This window comes from Peromyscus maniculatus, chromosome 18, assembly GCF_049852395.1.
Source record: "Peromyscus maniculatus bairdii isolate BWxNUB_F1_BW_parent chromosome 18, HU_Pman_BW_mat_3.1, whole genome shotgun sequence".
Taxonomy (NCBI): domain Eukaryota; kingdom Metazoa; phylum Chordata; class Mammalia; order Rodentia; family Cricetidae; genus Peromyscus; species Peromyscus maniculatus.
In genome coordinates, this window is record NC_134869.1 from 39,556,073 (window position 1) to 39,576,438 (window position 20,366).

Genomic DNA, 20,366 nt, shown 5'->3' on the forward strand with positions numbered 1-20,366 from the left:
ACCATGGTGGGGAGCAGGACGGTACAAATAGGAGACATGGCACTGGAGGGTAGCTGAGAGCTACATCTGATCTGCAGGCAGGCAGGCAGGCAGGCAGCGCACCCCCAGGGACACACCTGCTCCAACAAGGACACATCTCCTTCAACAAGGCTATGTACCTCCTAGTCCTTCTAGATAGTTTTTCAAGTGGGCACTAAGCATACAAATATATGAGCCTCTGGGGGCCATTTTCATGACACTGGTGTAGAAAAAAAGTCCTTAAAGGTATTGTGGCCACAATTCCAGTAGCATGAAGGCTAAGGCAGGAAATTAGGGAGTTCGGTTTGAGACTACTTCAGTTTGGACTGCATGTTGAGACCTTCTCAAAACATACTGAACGTATTCTTAATATGTTTAGGATTTATTATTTTAGGTAGAGGAGTATTTTGCTTGCATGTATGTATGCGCACCATGTGCATGCCTGGTGCATGTGGAGGCCAGAAGAGGGTATGGATTCCCTGTAACTGGAGTTACTGTTGTGATCCAAGTACTTTAACTGCTAGGCCATCGTTCTAGCCCTTCTCTTATCTATTAATTCAAAGTATTTAAAATTTTTATTTATGTGTTTGTATGTTTGTCTCTGTGTGTGTGCACACACACACATATACACATGCACATGTGTTTGGGTACCCTCGGAGGCCAGAAGAGGGTATTGGAGTCCCTGTTGCTGTAGTTAGAGTTGAGAGTTGTGATACATAGATGCTGAACCCTGGTTCTCTGCAAAGGCATCGAGCGTCCCTTTTTATTTTTAAGGACAGGGCCTTACTATATGGCCGTGGCTGGCCTGGAACTCACTATGTAAGCTCTCAAATATTAAGGACCAGCCTTAGCATTCTTCTTCCCAGGGGCCCAGAAGAGAAGCTACAAATGGCAAGAATTATTTTTGGGAAAAGAATCTAAGTACACCAAACTCTTTTGTCAGTCTACTTTATTCCTCTGGGATAAAATTCTATTTACACAGCTTCAGTTCTGTTCTCGTGCCTAGCTCCTTTCTTCCCTGATTTCTCTCTACATTTATCTATCGTCCCCTCTAACTTCTATCTTAATTCTCTCATCTTAGTTCTGCCCCATCTTGGTCTTTCTCATCTTGTTCTTCCCCATCTGGCTCTTCCTCATCTTCCATCTCTTTCTTCTAGTTCTCCAAGAATCCTCCTCAGTCTCTTGAGGTTTACAGTTATATACCCATGCAATAGCAGTGCTCTAGCTAAAGCAAGGCCACCAGGCTTGAATTCTTACAGGGTCATAAAGGCAGACAAGAGTTCAGGCTTTCTTTTACAACCCAAAAGGGGAGTGGTTAAAGGAGGAGGTCAACTGAGAGCTAAGACTGGTTAATCTATCAAAAAGGGAATTTATTCGCTGGGTGGTGGTGGCGCACACCTTTATCCTAGCACTCGGGAGGCAGACCCAGGCGGATCTCTGTGAGTTCGAGGCCAGCTTGGTCTACAGAGCGAGCTCCAGGACAGGCACCAAAACTATACAGAGAAATCCTGTCTCGAACCCCCACCCCGCAAAGGGAATGTATGTACTCAATCTGCATTCCTAGAGGTGGTTAGGTAAATGTTAGGAGTCTATAATGTTAGTATAAATAACACTAAGGCTGTATAAGGGAGGGTCTGAGCTTAATTTACCTTAATTCAGAAGATCATTTGGCGTTGGATGCTTGATAGGTATTTCAGATAAAATGCACCATTATGAGTTCTTGGAAGCATATATAGTATACAAGGAAATCATTGCAGGAATCGGCTAATATATATACAAAAGCAGAAATATCACCAAGACTTCTTAAGCCATGGCTCGACCTTAGGAAAAGTCCTTGACCTTTCCAAGTAGTAGCTTTTGAGATAGCTGAATTCCATTACATTTTCCTGCGGCTTGCAGCAGTAATCCAAGCTTGCCTTGAACTATAGAGATCCACTTGTCTCTGTCTCCCAAGTGCTGGAATTAAAAGTGTGCACCACTATGCCCGGCCATCATTTCTTTAACCCCTGGGCCATCTCTCTAACCCTAATTCAAAGTTTTTGTTTTTTTAATAGACTTTACCGATCTCAGGCACATATATCATTTATTGACGTTGAATTTCACTCTTTTTAACTTTTGGAGAACAAACTTTTTTTTTTTTTTTTTCCCCGAGACAGGGTTTCTCTGTGTAGCTTTGTGCCTTTCCTGGAACTCACTTGGTAGCCCAGGCTGGCCTCGAACTCACAGAGATCCGCCTGGCTCTGCCTCCCGAGTGCTGGGATTAAAGGCGTGCGCCACCACCGCCCGCGGAGAACAAACTTTAAGAAGGTAGGCAGTATGTAAACCACTTTGTTGACTTCCATTTAATTCCTAAGAGTGGGAATAGTGAGGATGGGCAAAGTGAATGGAAATCTTTTCCTACTATAGATTTGAGAAAAGGGACTGTATACATCTCATTTGTTCACCCAGAATGCCAAGTATCTCTTAGTAAATGTTAAAAAATACCATTTTTATAATTAAAGTATTAAAGAATACTACTAAAAACAATGTATTGATCATTGTATCTATCACCAAGTCGGTTTTTTTTTTTTTTAAATGCCGAATGCTGTTTATTGAAGGAGGGAGGAGGTCTTAAATACAGGCTTACAGCACAATGGGAGAACCCCACCCTGGAGGGCAGAAGTTTGCTACTGATGTTTTACAATCTTGCATCTAAGCTGTTAACGCCCATTATGCAGGATACACAGACAAGGAACTTCCCTTAAGCATTCAGGAGGGTGAAACCCTAGAGGGAATCAGCATAGGGAGGATATCAAGGTCAAGGTCCGCAAGCAAGGCAACAGTCACCCAAAATGGGGGCCAGGGCTCTTTTTACTAATAAATGAGGTCCCCCTTTTACTAATAAATGAGCTTCTGACTTAGGTTTTGTGGGATGTCAGCAGGTCATCTTACCCTATCACCAAGTCTTTGTGTGTGCTGTCATAGAAGTTACTGTCATAGAACTATAAGGAAAGTGTATTTATTTACGTTTCAGGGTGAGCACTCAAACCTAGAGCCTTGCGTAGAGTAGGTAGGTACTTCTATCAATCAGCTATATCCAAACCCCACCGGGATTTTTATAGTCCTTTGTGTATCTAGCTTAGAATGCATAAACACTTCAGTGTACTAATGTATATTTAGCACCAATGTGGAACTAACTGTCATTAAGGCATCACTTATTTTTACCTGTTTGACAATTTCCTTCAACTTAGAGAGAAGGAAGACTAGGGAATTTTTATGGTTTCAAATTAGGATAAGGCCCTTTCCAGGTACATTTTTACCTTCTAGAAATAATAATAGGGATGACAGTAATTCCTTGGGAAAAAAATTTTAATATTAACAAATTTCAAATACATTTTTGTGAGTACAATATTATTGTTTAATATACACTACAAAATCCTTAACTTTATAAAGTATCCAGCTGTCTAAATATCAAAAGAATTCCACTCCTGATATAAAGATTAATTTCTCTATTATATCAAAATTAAAATTTACCCGTATTCTAATACCGAGAAGTAACAACATAATAAAGTCTACCTCGACACCATCAACAAGGATCTCATAAACATCTTTGATACATTTAAAGTTTATCATTTGCTGTTCAGAAACACATGATTTTCCCATTTTAACACATATTAAAGGATCAAAACACGAGGGGAGAAGATGTGTTCATTCTACAGCTGTGTAGACCACAGGTATTTCCATTTCTTGTGCAAGTGGGACAGAGCAATGCTTTGGTGAGAAAACACAGACACTTTCTTGTGGGAAAAAGAGGAAGAATGGATAATTTTTTAAAAAATGTTTTTCAGAAACCTGTCGATAGGGTTATTTCCACCCAAAATATCAAGTTTCAAATACTCCAGTACTTAGCTTTGACCTACTTATTGCTGTTTTTCCTTCAGCAAAGCTATCATTACAGTTTTGCTCAGGTTTTTTTTAAAGGGTCCAGTGTCTTACCACCCAAGCAACACTGAGCTCAGACCAAACTCTAGTGATCAACCCTCCTTTGAGAAGTCATTCTAAGAAGAAATCTGTTTGACCTCAAAAGAAAATCACTTGGTTGTAAGAAGGTCTAAAGTTCCTATGTTTTCCATTGCGTTTCAACTCAACAGTGTGTACCAAAGCATTGTACACCGATTTCTTCTATAGATTTCATCTCATATTCGAAATACTATTTATTTTAGGAAGCTTGAAGCAACTTAAGGGCAGACAATGTTGTGTTTACCCCCTTTGGGGGGTTGGAGTTTCAACCCTAGGCTGCATGATGCTGAACATAAGTCACATCTCCCAGCCCAGTATTCCTCTTCATATCAGGTTCCTAACCTTCAGCTGTGGTGGGTTTTTTTTTGTTTGTTTGTTTGTTTGTTTTTTCTCCCCTCTTGTAAAGGCTAGTAGCCTGTAGACACACTGGATCAATAGAAGATCTGTGAGGTACAACTGAGGGAAAGCGCTTGTGATTTTGATTAGTTTATTTTTGAAACATGGTCTCAATAGCATAGGCCACCCTGAGTTTCTGATCCTCCTGCCCACTCCTCCCAAGCACAGGCATTAGAGACATTTGTCCCCATGCTCCTCGTGCCTCATTCCATTTGTTTTACGGTATACAGTCAACTAAGAAAGCTATCAGCAAACTGAAAACAGGATTTAAAGATTCCTCGTATGTTTTCAAAAGCCTGGCCGGAAGTTACGTTTCTCCTACCTCCACTTCCTTCTCTCTCGTGGCTAAGATAACAGGTGTGCGTTACCATGTTCAGACACGCAGCTATCTTAAAGACAGACAGAGGTATTATTAGTACATTCATGTAGGAAGAGTTTGAAGCATGTTATCAGGAAAGTAAGATGGAGAAGATACACAGGAAATCACAATTGCTGTGGTGGTTTATTCAATGGTGTCAGATAATAGTGAATGAGAAAGACTGAGGAAATGGTTAAGTGGTAGAGCATGCGTGCACAAAGCCCTGGGTTTAATTCACAGCACACAAAACCCTCCAAAGAAGCTAAATGTAATGTATATAAGAATGAAGACTAAGAAACTTTGCCAAAAGCTTGTAGTTTATAACGTTGTACACTTATGACTTAAAAAAATACTAAGATATGAAGATACTGTATGTAGGTTGCAACTGGACCACATTAGTTAGTGAATGACGCTTGGGGTACATGGGTGAAGCACATAAGCTTACACTTGGAGAATATAGGTTATGTTAGTATTAGTTACCCAGCGTACTTTATCAAGTAGGTGCAGTCAGTGTGTTTGCTGTTGATATTTGAGAGGATACAGAGACATCTGAAACAGTATTAGGAAAAGATAGGCAATGACCAATCTGAGGAACTACATCCAATACTTAAGATAACTAACAAGGTTTATCACATCTACCAAAGGACTGTAAGACATTTGTTATAAGCATCACATGAAAACTAAAAGGGACACTTCTACCATTGCATTTGCAGGGAAGACATCCCCTACCACAGAGTGCTCGATAACTCGGGGACAAAGAGAGACAACCCAAAAGCTGGCAAACAATCCCATTCCATTTCTTTGCAGGAAAGACTTATAGTTCTTTAGGGTCAGGCAGGTCACGGTCATATGGTAATTTCACACACTCAAAGCAGAACTAAACAGCTCACTTCTCCGAGTCCGCTTTACATTACTGAGCCGTAGCTTTCGAAGGAAGAGCTCTTACTGAACACTTAGTGACATAAGGCAGGCCTTTCCAAGTGGCAGCCAGAGGACCAAACTCGTACTTCTATCTTAGAAATAATCAGCGTTTGCATAGCTTCATCACAGAGATACACAATGTTTTAGAGAACTGTATTTTATTTCCATTAGGAATTAAGGTTGATTTTCTAAAAAAAATAAAATAAAAGTAAAAAAGCAGGTTGATGGGTAAGATAAATTGATTTTGTTTTAACACAACATAGTTAAAGTACTTTTCTGTGACTGTGATTTATTAAGTGGGGAACAAGAGCTATTTTTGACATAGAAAAGGCAATTAGAAACTAGGGCAGTGGTGGTGCACGCCTTTAATCCTAGCATTCTGGAGGCAGAGGCAGGGGGATCTTTATGAGTTCAAGGCCAGCTTGGGCTACAAAGAGAGTTCCAGGATAGTCAGGGCTACCTAGAGGAACCCTGTCTTGAAAAACTTAAAAAAAAAAAAAAAAAAGAAACTAGCTTAAAAAAAAGAAATAATAACTTAAGGATTTTGCTATAATTTATCATTTATAATGATGGAAATTCAGTATTTTTATTATAAAAAAGATAATATACACTCATCTATTAATTTTGTTAAAGTAAAAGCTAGATCCTGAATTCTTCATTATTTTCTTAGAAGCTGAGTATAAATCACCAGTTTTTCCCAGTCTGAGGTAATTCAGGCCTCACCTAATTTGGAGTCTCAAAGGTATTTCACATTCAAAAATATTATTTTCAAATTATTTTACAACCTACTTTAAAACCCAATGTTCTCATAAGGAAGGCCATGTGATAAGCTTACTTTGACTGGTTAAAAAAAAAATACAAAAAGTTAAAAAAGAAAAAAAAAAACTTGCCCTGTACCCCAGAGGTTTTATTCTATAGATTTTTCAACCACCATCCCAATAATTTAATTAATACAAAATCCAGTAGTTTGCAGTTCACATTTAATGATTAGCTCCTACCTTGCATGTTCTTTAGAACGTAATATCCCAACTTTGGCGTTGAATGTTTTCCTTATATGAACACATCATTGGTCATTCCTATTTGACAGCGGTTTACAAAGCAGAAACACCCTGCAACCGGTGTTTCCGAAGACAGTGTCTAAGAACATAATCCTCAGTAAGGCACTTTCGCTCGTTCTCAAAGTTGTCATTCAGGTTTTTCATCTTTCTTAGACTCAAGTCTCTGTAAGTCATGTAGTGATTGCTCCTTCAAGTAAAACTTTAAGTACTTGATTTTAGTACATTTGCCGTTAAGTAGCATCGATGATAAGAACGGAAGATGGGCATCAGGCTCTGGGAAGGAAAACGAGAATGCAGATCTTCTTGTCTACTTTAGATTTAGAGACCTGGTAAGGTTTTCTCTTGTTGATCTTGTTCAAGAAGTTTGAAATCTTCCAAAGGAAGACTGCTTAAGGCCGCTGGTAAAATGTGTTCTGAGATGCCCTTAGGGAGCATGTTACTTGCTTCTAGATTCTTCACAAAGCACGTGGCTTTGATCCATCTTCGAGTTGCTCTGCGTTCCCTTTGCAGGCAAGTTTTCATTTTTCTTCTTAAGCTTGCTATTTCTTTTTCTAGTTTAATTATCCTTTTTTTCGCCTCCATAGGGTTCCTAAAAGCGTAACTGTGTTCAAGTAGTACTTGCTGACTACTGTTCGCCTTTAAATGACATGGTCCAGTTGGAGTAAAACTGTCGTTTTTCTTCAAAAGATTCCTTGACTTGAGTTTCTGAGCCGAATAGAGAGTTTAATATAAATTATGGATATCACAAATAAGTAAACAGTGTCCAGTTTTGAGTAACATGGTATTTAAACTGCTCTTTTAAGAACTGCTTTTAAAGTTTAATGGGCAACAACACCATTCTATCTCATGTAACCAAGGCTTAAGTTTCTCAATAGATTGAATGAACTCTAGTCACTTTGTACTTTTCTGAGACATGGTGTCTCTACATAGAAAACTCTGGCTGTCCTGGAACTTGCTTATGTAGACCAGGGTGGCTTTGAATTCAGAGATACACCTGCTTTGATCTCCTGAGTGCTGGGATTAAAGGCGGGTATGTGCCGCCATGCCTGGCTAGTTACTTTTTTCTTAGGTCCTTTCTCTACAGAGACATTAAACCATTGATTTAGAAATAATCAGTGGATTTTCAAGGAATCTTCCACATTATTCAATATGATTCTCTGGTTTTAAAAATCTTTTTCAATTCTTTTTACTAAGACCAAACTAGAATTTGTTTAGATATTTCGTTTATCTATGGCATTGATCTCCTTTTTGTTAAGTATTAGTCCCTCAATTTGATGAATAATTCAGACCTGGAATCTACTTAAACAAAAACTCACGAATATGTTCTCAGGCATCAAGTTCCCAAACAGATTTACTTATTAATTCTTCACACTAAATCTTCAAAGATTTAAAATCTGGCTAGGAATTTTTTTGTCCAAACCAAAAAGCTAAGGATCTTGTTCACTATACTCCAGAAACATTAAACAACTTATTGTTTTCCTATTGTGTCACATCTTCTAATTGTCTTTCATTTATTAAATAAACATTCATTCAAGGTAGAATGGTACGCACTGTGATCCCTGCATTCAGGAGGCTGAGGCAGGTGTGCCATAAATTTGAGGCTAGCCCAGAGCTACACAGTGAAACTGTCTCAAAAATGCCAAAATATAAAGAAAAAGAAAAAACAATTTTTCCACTTTGGAGGGAGGAGCAGGACAGCTAGTTCAAGAGTAGCTTGTAGGGCTGGAAGATAGCTCGGTAGTTGAGCACATTGGTTGCTCTTCCAAAAGACCCAGATTCAATTTCCACCACTTATATGGTGGCTAACAACTGGTCATGACTCCATCTTTCCAGGAGATTCAAGGTCCTCTTCTGGTTTCCACAGGCACCAGGCATACTTGCGGTACAGATATGCACTCAAGCAAAAGACTAATACACACAAAATAAAATAAACCTTAAAAACAACAACAACAAAAAGGAATAGCTTGGGCTAGAGTTTGAAGATAGATTGGGCTACCTCAATAGCAAGATTGTCTCTCCAAACAAACAAACAAAAAAATAAAGCAAAGCAAAATCCAACCCAACCACTTACTGGGGACCACTTAATTGCTAGGGAAATAATGTTGAATAAATTATAGTTCCTACTATCATAAAACCTACAGCTGGCCTCTCTTCATAGAGAAATGGCACAGTCTCCCTTTGGTTTTCATTTTCTCAACATCTAACAGACTGTGGCATAATGAAAAGTTTAATAGTTATTGGATAATAAATGATCAAAATGTCAGAAATATGGTTCCTTCTTTCCTTTTCTTGAGATAATGCCTCATATAGCCCTGGTTGGTGTCGACCTTTCTATGTGGCAGATCAACTGCTCCTCCTGCCTCTGCCTCCTGAGTACTTGAATTACAAATGTGCATTCCCTGTGCCCGTTGATGGACATTTCAATTTCAATATTTGAGTGCATACTCGGGGTCAGGTACTCTTTGAGGTGCTCAAATTTGGAAGATTTAGAAATAAGAAAGCCCTCGATGTCCTGTAACTTTTCTATCATCATCATCATCAGCAGCAGCAGCAGCAGCAGCAGTAGCAGCAGCAGCAGCAATATACAACCTTCTCACCCATTAAAACATTAACTCATGTCCACTTCCAAATTCAAATGTCACAGTTAAACAATAGCCTTTTCTTTCTTAAGTGAGAAGACACCATTTTTCCAAACCCTCTGCGGTTTCTACCTTTCCCTTTCTTTAGGTGACTTTCTCAGTTTTTCTTCTCTAATCAGATTTCCCTAATCACACCAATGTTTCCTTCTTTCTCCTTTGTCTCTTTCCTCTGGTGCTGGGCATCACTTTGGACACTCTCCACCACAGAGCTGTATTCGCAGCCTTAAACCAAGTGGTTCTGTTTGTTTGTTTGGTTGTTGAGACAGGGTCTTAGAATGTAGCTCTGGCCACCCCGGAACTCAGTACACACACCTGGTTGGCCTCTAACTCACAGAGCTCTAAATGTTTCTGCCTCTGAGTGCTGGGATTAAGGGTATGCACCACCAGCCTGGCTTAAACTTGTTTTTAACTCATTCCCCCTGTACCCAATTCTCTCTTTTCTTTCAAATAAATCAACATTTCATAGTTTCTTACTCATCTCTCAAGCCCCTGGCTTTAGTTTTATCATCTACTTAAATTGCCAAATGCATGGTCGAAAACCTCCTCCAGTATTCCAAACTCCAAAGGCCTCATTCCTAAATGGAATGAGCTCTTTAGTTTCTTATAAAGGCTCAACTTGAACCACCATCTCTTGGCGTAACTGAATGTATTCTTTAAGTACTGACTAGCACATCACTTGTCATCTTCAAGTCAAAGCAGAGTGACTCTGAAGAAGGCTTCATTACTAATCCTTTCTCTTTTTGCCAATGGTACATTTACTGATAATGACCAACAATTTTTAGTTATGTAAGGCTGCAATTCTGGTCAAGTACCCTATATGCAAAGTGCCTGGGACCACAAGTGTTTCATACAAGGATTTGCATAGATTTTTTTAACCTGCTGAGCATCCTTAGTTTTGGACATCTAGAAGTCCAATGTCTGAAATTTGTTTGGCCTTCACAGGGGAAACAACTGGAGTCAGGAGACCTGCGTTCTAATTCTGACCTGTACCTTTATTACACAAGAGTGGAAGCTCTACAGCTGTTCTGAGGTGTGTCATTACACACTCATTTTAGCACAATGTGAAGTGCTCACGTGCACAAACAAAAAGTAACAGGAGCTAAGACATGGTGTAAGAAAGGAGAGCGACATCACCTACCATAGACTTTATATGGGTACAAAAATCAAAAATGGTTGGAACGGCATCCATTTTAAGTCGTCGAGTTTGGCCTGTTAGATCAAAACAGGAGGCTTCAAAGTGCTTTGAACAAAGAAAAGTGTGTTTTCCTGGCACAAAATTTTTGCGCCTAACCAGGCGAACCCATTCTTTTCTTCTTTTGGGATCCAAAGGAAACCTTAAAACAAGCAAACAAAGAGCAACTCAAATTCCAGCTGGCCTACTGTTGGTGTACTTCATAGTTAAGTTTAAAAGTCCCTCATTTATGTAAAAATTACACCATCTCCAGATGCCAATTTATAATAATCTTTACGTTATAAAAATTAGTGAAAAACTAACCAGTAGGTTTATTTTTCAAGACTTTAAAAAGAGGCATTCCTTCCAACCTAGCCCTTAGCAAGGGCAATAACTGAAGTACAAATAAGACTCTTATACAGAATGATCACAAGCAGGAGTAATTTCACGATGCTTTTATCTGCTGCTGCAACAAATATATCCGGTATGTTAAGGATTAAATTTTAACAAGAAAAATCTGGGCAGATACACTCCTTTCTGTCTTCCCTACATTTCACCATTGTTTTATACTCTTTCCATTAAAATTTCCAGTGGTACAAGTTATATATTTTCAAAGACAACTTAGTGTATGTGTGCATGCATGCAGAGGTGTGTGTGTGTGTGTGTGTGTGTGTGTGTGTGTGTGTGTGTGTGTGTGCATGTGCAGGCAAGCATGTGGAGGTCAGAAAACAACTTTTGGGGAATTCTCTCTTTCCACCATGGGTTCTGGACATGGAACTCAGTTTCTAGGGCTTGTATGGCAATAATATGCTGAGCCATCCTGCTGGCCCCAAAATTGTAAGTTTCTTGAGGAAAGCAATTATTATTATTTATCTGTTTACCTTTGACCATGCCTTGTAAACAATAAGAACTCAACAAAAATTTGATATATTAATACAAATACAGAATATATTAAAAAATTCTGGAGCTATGGAGCACAGCAGAAAACAAAAAAAGATAGATGATCTGTAAGCTATCCTTTTCCTTTCATATTTATTTCAAATACGAAAGATACATCCATCCAACACATTCTGCTTACGGAAGACACAAATATAAAGGGCTGTTTTTTTTTTCTTTTTTAATTTTATTTATTTTATTTTACAATACCATTCAGTTCTACATATCAGCCATGGGTTCCCCTATTCTCCCCCCTCCCACTCCATAAAGGGCTGTTTTTGAAAATTCTAATAATTCTAGCTTTGCTAATTGACTTGGAAACGTAAGACTAAACATCTACACATAGTTAAATTTCAATTACAATTCTTTTGTTTTCTTTTTCATTTAGGGCCAGTGCGATGACTCATTAGGTAAGAACATTTACCAAGGAACCTCATAACCTGAATTTGATTTCCTGGACCCACATGGTGGAAGGAGAAAAAACCAACTCCCACAAGTTGTCCTCTTCACAGGCAGGCCATGGCATGTACACACACAGTCTTTCTCTCTCAAAGACAATGAGTATATGAATGTTCAAAAGATCCCTTTGGTACCCTATGTATGTGATATATGTGTGCGGGCATGTGTGCCAGCTTGCAAATGTGAGGCCAAGCTGGTGGAGCTGGTTTTCCCCTTCAACCTTGGCATGGGCTCTGGGATCAAATTCAGATTGATACGCATGCAAGTGTCTTTGCTCGATGGCCATTCTGCCAGCTTCTAAGTCGTCTTTAGTTTGATTAGTATATCCTCTATATGTACTAATTTGTGTTTAAAAAAAAAAATAGAATCCATGTGAGACCATGTGGTGCAGAAGGCTTATCACATGTATGGGATTAGATGTCCACACATTGCCAGTGACGAGGAGCAGAGATGAAAACCCAGGTTTACTCTAAATGTCCTTCCTTACAACAGACACAACCTGAAGATTTGCTCTCACTCCACAGCTCAGAATATTTTTAATTTCATTAGATGTCTTCTGATAAAACTTACCAACCTCACTTAGTTCTCAGTGCCCTCTGCCCCCTTTGAGACAGGTCCTACCTATCTAACCCAGGCTGGACGGACGGCAGCACACTATGTAGTCCAGGGCTAACCTAAAACTCTGCAGCCAACCTGCCTCGCCTTTCAAGTGGTGGGATTACGTGAGTGAGCAGCTGCATTTGGCTTAACACTTACCTCCTAATCTGTTCCCATTTCTAAGAACTCTTATCTCATTTAATGGTTTGTCAAACCTAGTTAAGTGTATTTAATTTTACTAGGGAATCAGTAAAGATGAGCATTAAGTATTATTTGGGGGTTCATTGGCTTCCACCTTGTGTGCTGGGATGATGGGCCTGTACCACCACAGCTGGCTTTTAAAGCATTTTTATTTTTATTTTTTTGTTTTTTTCGAGACAGGGTTTGGTGCCTGTCCTAGATCTCGCTCTGTAGCCCAGGCTGGCCTCGAACTTACAGAGATCCACCTGGCTCTGCCTCCTGAGTGCTGGGATTAAAGGTGTGCGCTGCCACCACCCGGCTTTTAAAGCATTATTTTTTTTTTTTTTTTTTTTTTTTTTTTTTTTTTTTTTGGTTTTTTGAGACAGGGTTTCTCTGTGTAGCTTTGCGCCTTTCCTGGAGCTCACTTGGTAGCCCAGGCTGGCCTCGAACTCACAGAGATCCACCTGCCTCTGCCTCCCAAGTGCTGGGATTAAAGGCGTGCGCCACCACCGCCCGGCTTAAAGCATTATTTTTAACTATGCTTTACAGGTGTTATATTTTGTTTTTGAGACTCTAATGTCCTCGTGTTGATAGCAAACTCTGTAGCTGAGGATGACCTTGACCTCCCGTGGATTACAGGCCTATGCAACGTTGCCTGGTCCTTGAATATGTTATTTGGATTTTTCACAGTATATTTTAAGGGTAGATGTATCTCACTGGCTAAATTTAAATAATATAAAACATCTTACAAGTATTAGCAAATTCACATGGTGGTAACAGATGTATATATTCTTGTCCACACAACACACCCAGGTTTTTTTTTTTTTTTTTTCCGAGACAGGGTTTCTCTGTAGCTTTTCGCCTTTCCTGGAACTCACTCTGTAGCCCAGGCTGGCCTCGAACTCACAGAGATCTGCCTGTCTCTGCGTCCCGAGCACTGGGATTAAAGGCGTGCGCCACCACCGCCCAGCCACCCAGAGTTTTATAAACATTTACATTTTGGAAAAATCACTCAATAGTTTGAGTGATGCTATTTTGCTTGCATTTTAAATAAGTGGTTGAATACCTCTTACATTCTTAGGCACTGTAGACATGGTGGTTTAAAAAAAAAGCCTACCCTCTGAGTGTATATCATATTGAGAAGGTAAAGAGTCACGTAGTCCTAACATATGAGCAGACTGGCTGAGAACATTGTTGTTAGACAACCAAGCTAGTTCTCGGCACAATAGGCAAATTTACTTAACTTTTTTAGAGCCCGTTTTGAAGTTAGTGGTGCTAGGATCAAAACCAGGGTCTCAGATATACTAAATAAGTAACCACCATTGAGGAGGTAGATTCCCAGCCCTGGCTATTTTATTCCTACTATCTATATGGAAGGGAGAAATGCTTCTAAGGGGTAAGCTCTGGTGGATCCCTGTGTCAGTGACCATTTGGAAAGTTTCAGGTCAATGAGAGACCCTGTCTCAAACCAAAAAAAAAAAAAGGGGCCTGAAGAACAACAGCGAAGGCTGGCTTGGTCTCCATGTGCATGTCTGCAAATTCGAATACATACACATATTTCTCTTAAAGATTAGAACACGTCAATGCTTAGCTTAGTGGCATAGTAAGTCTTTTGTAAAGGAGTAAGTATGGAGCTGTATGGAGTGGGACATGCTGACTTATTTAGAAGGCCCTACGAAAGGACCTTAAGTGGGAGTAGTTAAGTTATGGGAATATCTCAGGAGCAGGACATGAAATAAACATGGAGGCCTTCTATGTCGAAAATATCGCAATACATTCCAAGTGTCATTGACAAGCCAAAATGGGCTGAACTGCATGACAGAATCAGCTGTTAAATACAACCATTATTAAAGACTAATTTCCTAACATTTACTAATAACTTTTTTTTAAAAGATTCATTTTTAATCATATGTGTTTGTGCGGAAATGTACACACAAACCCAGGGACCCAAGGAGGCCACAAGTTAGATCCGTTAGAGCTGGAGTTACAGATGGAGCTGCCCGTTTCAGGTGCTGGGAACTGAACCTGGGTGCTCTGGAAGGGCAGAACACTTTCTCAGCTGCCGAGTCTTCTCTCCAGCCTCAATCTCTATTTTTAAAGTTATTTATGTCTACTGCATCTGTATGGTAGACCCACGATCAATTAGTGTGATAGTGTACATCTCTTCTTATCTCCACAATCAGTCATGTCATATCGGTGGATGGAAACCAAGCTTGGTGAGAGTAAATGCACCTTAGAAACTGGGCCAATACTACAGATTGGGGTCTTTCCCCTTTCATGGACAGACAATTGTTAGTACGGAGCTATAGACCATCCATTATAGAAGGGTGGTTAGAAGTGTATGAACAGAAGCCAGTAAACCAGTTAAGATGCTGTTACAATATCCAGTCAAGAGGGAATAGTGATACATCAAGTTGGATTGCTTCCAACTTGTTGGGTAGATGGTATTTGATTTACTGAAAAGGGGGATATGGGCATCAGTATATTTGTTGGATGGCAGTTCACTACTGATATTGTCTCTATGGGACTGGCAGAGGACCAGGGAAATTGTACACATTTGGCCCACAGTCTTTTACTCATTAGAGATAAGGACTCTTACTGTTTGGGGAATCTAAACATAGATTACAGGTGGGACAAACACAGGTGAATCATTTGGGTAAGAGTATAGGAAGAGATTAAAACAAAGGAACCCAAAGGACAAAATTCATAAAGCTGCTGACAAATTTAAAAGTGGAGATTATTTCACTGAGTAAAAAAGATCACATCACTAAAAATGAGACACACAGGTCATGTTCACAGAAGCAATTTTAGAAGGTTATGAAGGAGATGTAGATTGGAATAGGTTAAGAAGTATAAAAAAATTGAAAATCAATTTAGGCAACAATTTTAAAAATGATTTTTATTTTGTATGTGTACATGCCTGAATGTATCTATGTGGGCAAGAGCCCAAAGAAGTCAGAAGAGGGGTTAGATGCCCCGGGTCTAGTTTGTGAGCTGCCATGCGTGTGCTGGGAACCGAACCCAGGTCCTCAGCAAGAACAGTAAGCACTTTTAACCCATGAGCCATCTCTCCAGCCCCTAGGGAACACAATTTGTGCAGATGGATAAAGAAGTCTATGGTGGCCAGGCATGGTCGCACATGTCTTTAAGGCAGGGCAGAGAGATCTCTGTGAGTTTAAGGCCAACCTGGTCTACATAGTGAGACACATATGCGCACGCATGCACGCACGCGCACACGGTCTCTAAGTCCTACAAGAGAAGTTAAATACTATTTGCATTTATAAAAACAGGATTATATTTTTATTATAATGCAATTCTAAAACCCACGTGTTTGTTTGCTTTGTTTTTGCTTGTTGTGTTTGGAGACAGGGCCTTATCTTGTAGCCAGGCCTCAAATTCATTCTGTAACTCAGGCTGGCTTTGAACTCATGGTGATCCTTCTACCTACTCCCATGTACATGGAATACAGGAATGTGCCTGCCTAGCAATTATAAAGGCTTAAATTTCTAAGGCTATCATAAAATGCTAATTTCATATGAGACTTTTTTTTTTTTTCCTTGACCCTGAGTTTTATTCTGTGCTCCTGACAGGCCTCGAACTTGAGGTGGATCCTCCTGGCTCAGCCTCCTATATTCTAAGATTATAGCCTTGAGCCACCATACCCCGCTCTCCACTGTAAATCACTTAAACATTGCTTTTAGTGGCTAGACTCCTGCCTTTCATCTTCCACACCAGATTACCAAACACAATAAATTCTCCTCCATCTCTCAACATCTGTCTGCTTCTCTCCACCCTCACTGCCAATAACATCCTATTCTAGACCACTGAATGGATTCCCTACGTTCATGTAAATTTAATTTTGAGAATGGGTCTGTGTACCTCAGGCTGGCCTCAGATTAATGAAACCCAGCCTCTTTCTTCATGTGGTGATACATGAGATTACAGACATGTATCACCACACAGGTTTGCTCTCCCTTTTGTTATAGCTTCCTATTTTCTCCTTATTCACCTCTCTCACTTCCTCTCATTCAGTGCTCTCGTGCCCACAACTAAGCAGCAGTATTCAGTTCAGTTGACATCTAGCATAACTTCCCTGTGAAGGCAATAGCAGATAAATTAACATTCTACAATAGGCTCCTTTCTCATCAAATCCATCTCTGGTGACACTGTAAGTATCACTCTTAACTCTAGCTGCAGCCAGAAGGCTTTTGATTATGTAAATCTAATCATGCCATTCTTTCATTCCTCAGGGCTTCTCAAGTACTCTTGGAACAAAACAGAAACCGTGTTAGTACAGAGGACCAAACCTATGTCATCCTCTGGTCTCATTTGACACGTCACCTCTTCTGTGAAGTGTCCTTTGACTTTCCAAGGCTAAATTAGGTCTCTTTGAATGTCTTTTCTGTGGCACTCAACTGTAATTATGCCTTACTCCTCTATTCAATTCTAAAGTCCCCGAGGGTAAGGACTTTCTCCATCATTAGCATAATGTCAGGCAATTAGGGACCTGGTGTACATCAGCTGTAAGAATGAATAAAGCATTACATTTGCATGAAGTAGTTTTAAAATAAACATCAGAAGGATTTTTTTAAGTGGCAGCTTGTAGTCGGGGGATGCACTTAGTAATAGTGAGGTAGGGAGAAGATCAAAGGTATTTTCTATATTCTAAGATCACAATTTATATGGTGTTGTATATAAAAATCAGAACTGTTTTCACTTAAGTTTTTAGTATTTCTTTGCTTCAGGAAGGTGGCCGTTCTTGAAGGAAAGATGAGCATTTCCTGAGTACCTATTATATTCAAGGCATTGCAGAGTTTGTTTTGACTTAAACAGAACGTTAGGTTCATTTTATGATTCTGTTCAAGAGAAAGCTTTTGTTTGCGCTTTGATAAACACGGCTTAATTTACACGGCCGTCAGTGATGACTCAGTTCCCCAGCAGTTACTGTGTGTGCCTATTAGAAACCTTTCCCACGTCAACTCAGCTAGCGAAAAAAATTTCCTAATTTTAACTCGGACACAGCAGGCTTTGAACGTGATTTGTTGGCTTGAAACGGGAAATGATCTTTCCCGTATGGCGTCATTCGTCTCAAGGCACGGTCTAAGATATAAAAATAAAAGAGGAGAAAAATAAAGGTATGCCCGTCACTTTTTTAATGTAAGGGGTCTCATTCACAAGAATCCGGGTTTCTTGTCGGAAATCGGAGAAAACTTTGCGGGGAGGAGGAGAAAAGGGTTTCCAGCTGCGCGGAACCCCCACCACCCACCCACCCACACATACACAAAAGGACACACAAGTGATGTCGTCCCCCTGCTGCTATTCTTAGCAGCCAGGCGAGTGACTCAAGTCGGGGGGACCTCGGTTCCCTGGACGCGGCCGGTCCTCAGCCCGGTTCGAAGCGGGCCCTCCCCCTCCTCCCACGCCCCCCCCGGTCTTGTCTCCGTCACCCCCTCCCCGGCTCCCTCGCCCAGGTTACCTGTGGAAGCTGACGTTAATGTGCTTGTCGTAGGTCGCGGCGCAGCCCGCCGCGGCGCAATTGGTCGGCATGTCCCCCGGCCCCTCATCCGGCGCTCCCTGACGCCACTTCTCCGGCGCGCAGCCCGCCGAGGCTGCCGCTGTCACCGCGCAAATTAAAAATAAATAAATAAATAAATAAGACGACGACACGCCGAGCAGGCGACCGGGGCGCGGCAGCAGCAGCAGCAGCGATCGAGCAGCAGCAGCGATCGTGCAGCGGCGGCGATCGATCGATCGATCGATCGCTCGAGCTCGGTGCCAGGGGCCCGCCGGGTGGGGATGGGGGGGGGGACCGTGCACCACGACCGGGGCGCGCGGGCCGCCCCCACCCCCCTCTTTCTGTATATTACTAGGGCCGGTGTGCGCCCGCCGAGCCAACAACGGCCCCCGAGCTCCCGGGGCGGACGCTCGCCCTCGCCAACATGGCGGCCACACCCGCTCGCCCTTCCTCTCCCCCCCCACCTCCCCCCCGACGGCGCCCACCCCGGGGTCCCAAAGAGAGTAGAGTCGACTTTTGAGTCTCCGATCGGGGAGAAGACGGCACCGGGGGTGGGGTGGGGGAGGAGGGGTTCTCGCCCACCGAGGAAGGACCCTGCACACTCAGTTCTGCGACTCTGATTAAAGAGCAGGCCCGCTATACCGGGACACCGGCCCCGCCATCTCAGCCGGGGATGCCGGGGTGGGGACAGTTATGTCGGGCGGATGGGTGCGGGACGGAAAACCAAGGGCCAAAGCCTGGCGCCCGAGAGGAACTACAGATCCCAGCGAGCACCGCGCCCGTCGCGCTCTTTCCCACCCACCCCGTCCCTCCCGACGTCCGTCCTCGCGAGACTCGGAAGTCGCCTCCTTCCGGCTTGCCGCCGGAAATGACGGCCGGGACACGGCCTCCTTCTCCTCCTCCTCCTCCTCTTCCACGGCTCCTTTCTCGCGAGGCGGAAGAGCAGCAAGGGGGCGCTAGGAGAGGGTAGTGGGCTGAGCGACGGTCCGGCGAGCGAGCGAGCGAGCGAGCGACAGAGCGAGAGATCTGGGGTGCGGGGAAGTTGGGGAGCAGAGCCTGCTCGGCGACCGAGCACGGGGAGGCCAGCGCCTGCCCGGCCCGTTAGGAACCGAGGGCAGAGGAGCCAGGGGGAAGGAAGGCAGCGGGCGGGCGGACGGACGGACGGACGGGCGGGCGGGCGGGCGGGTCCCCGGACAAGGAGGGCTCCGGGGGTGCGAACAGCGCTGCTTCTCCTCCCACCCCATCCCCCCGGATGGCGACGGCCGATCCTTCGGCCCCGGCCTCCAGCGGCCTCTCCCCGAAGGAAGAAGGGGAGCTCGAAGATGGGGAGATCAGCGACGACGATAACAACAGCCAGATCCGGAGCCGGAGCAGCAGCACCAGCAGTAGCGGCGGCGGGCTGTTACCGTACCCGCGGCGGAGGCCTCCTCACCCGCCCCGGGGCGGCGGATCCGGGGGAGGAGGAGGAGGCGGCGGCGGCGGCGGCGGCTCGTCGTCGTCCTCGTCTTCCTCGCAGCAGCCGCTGAGGAATTTCTCACGCTCGCGGCACCCGTCCGAGCGGGGCCACCTCAGGGGACCCAGCAGCTACCGACCCAAAGAACCGTTCCGGACTCACCCGCCCCCGGTGCGGATGCCTCCGGGCTCCCTGTCGGAAAGCAGCCCCCGGCCGTCCTTCTGGGAGCGGAGCCACCTCGCCCTGGACCGTTTCCGCTTTCGAGGCAGGCCTTACCGGGGTGGGAGTCGGTGGAGTCGGGGGCGAGGCGTGGGGGAGCGAGGAGGCAAGCCGGGGTGCAGACCTCCCCTGGGCGGAGGAGCGGGATCCGGATTCGGCAGCAGTCAGAGTTGGCGAGAACCCTCTCCGCCTCGCAAGAGCTGTATCCTTAACGTGGCGGTCCGCCCTGGGTGTGTCGCCGGAGCTCCCGTGGGCGTCACGGCTCGGTCCCTGAGTTTTAACTTTTCAGAACCACGCATTTGTCTCTGTGTCCGCCGGCAGTTGTCATGTGCCACACACTCCACCGCTGTTTTCTCAGATTGCTTTATTATTGGATGGACTGCCTTGGAACATGAGCGTGTCATGGATTCGGGTCAGCTAGGGGAATCAAGTACAATCTGGGTTTTT

The 20,366-nt window shown here is 43.0% G+C and overlaps 3 protein-coding genes across 4 annotated transcripts in view; 1 reads left to right on the forward strand and 2 right to left on the reverse strand.

Annotated features, from left to right (window-relative positions):
* Tmem19 (transmembrane protein 19) overlaps positions 1-18,323 on the reverse strand; it is a 44,908-nt gene extending 26,585 nt beyond the window's left edge. Inside the window, exon 1 of the mRNA XM_016007388.3 lies at positions 18,209-18,323. The gene's annotated coding sequence lies outside the window, so the exon portion shown is untranslated. The remainder of the gene's footprint in view (positions 1-18,208) is intronic.
* Thap2 (THAP domain containing 2) lies at positions 4,114-18,340 on the reverse strand. 2 transcript variants are annotated; one of them, XR_001579896.3, is made up of 4 exons: positions 18,209-18,340; positions 10,528-10,723; positions 6,691-7,455; positions 4,114-5,880 (listed from the first exon to the last, which is right to left on the reverse strand). XR_001579896.3 is itself a non-coding variant. In XM_042263635.2 (3 exons), exons 1-3 carry the CDS (start codon positions 18,277-18,279, stop codon positions 7,069-7,071), a joined length of 654 nt encoding a protein of 217 aa, XP_042119569.1. In that variant the 5' UTR covers positions 18,280-18,340; the 3' UTR covers positions 6,656-7,068. The 2 variants fall into 2 exon arrangements, 1 of the variants encoding a protein (XP_042119569.1); XM_042263635.2 differs by lacking the exon at positions 4,114-5,880 and having other exon boundaries at positions 6,656-7,455.
* A 1,071-nt stretch (positions 18,341-19,411) lies between these two features.
* The window catches only part of Zfc3h1 (zinc finger C3H1-type containing), a 55,849-nt gene continuing 54,894 nt past the window's right edge, over positions 19,412-20,366 (forward strand). Inside the window, exon 1 of the mRNA XM_006988969.4 lies at positions 19,412-20,121. Within this exon, the coding sequence (XP_006989031.1) occupies positions 19,500-20,121 (622 nt within the window). The 5' untranslated portion in view covers positions 19,412-19,499. The remainder of the gene's footprint in view (positions 20,122-20,366) is intronic.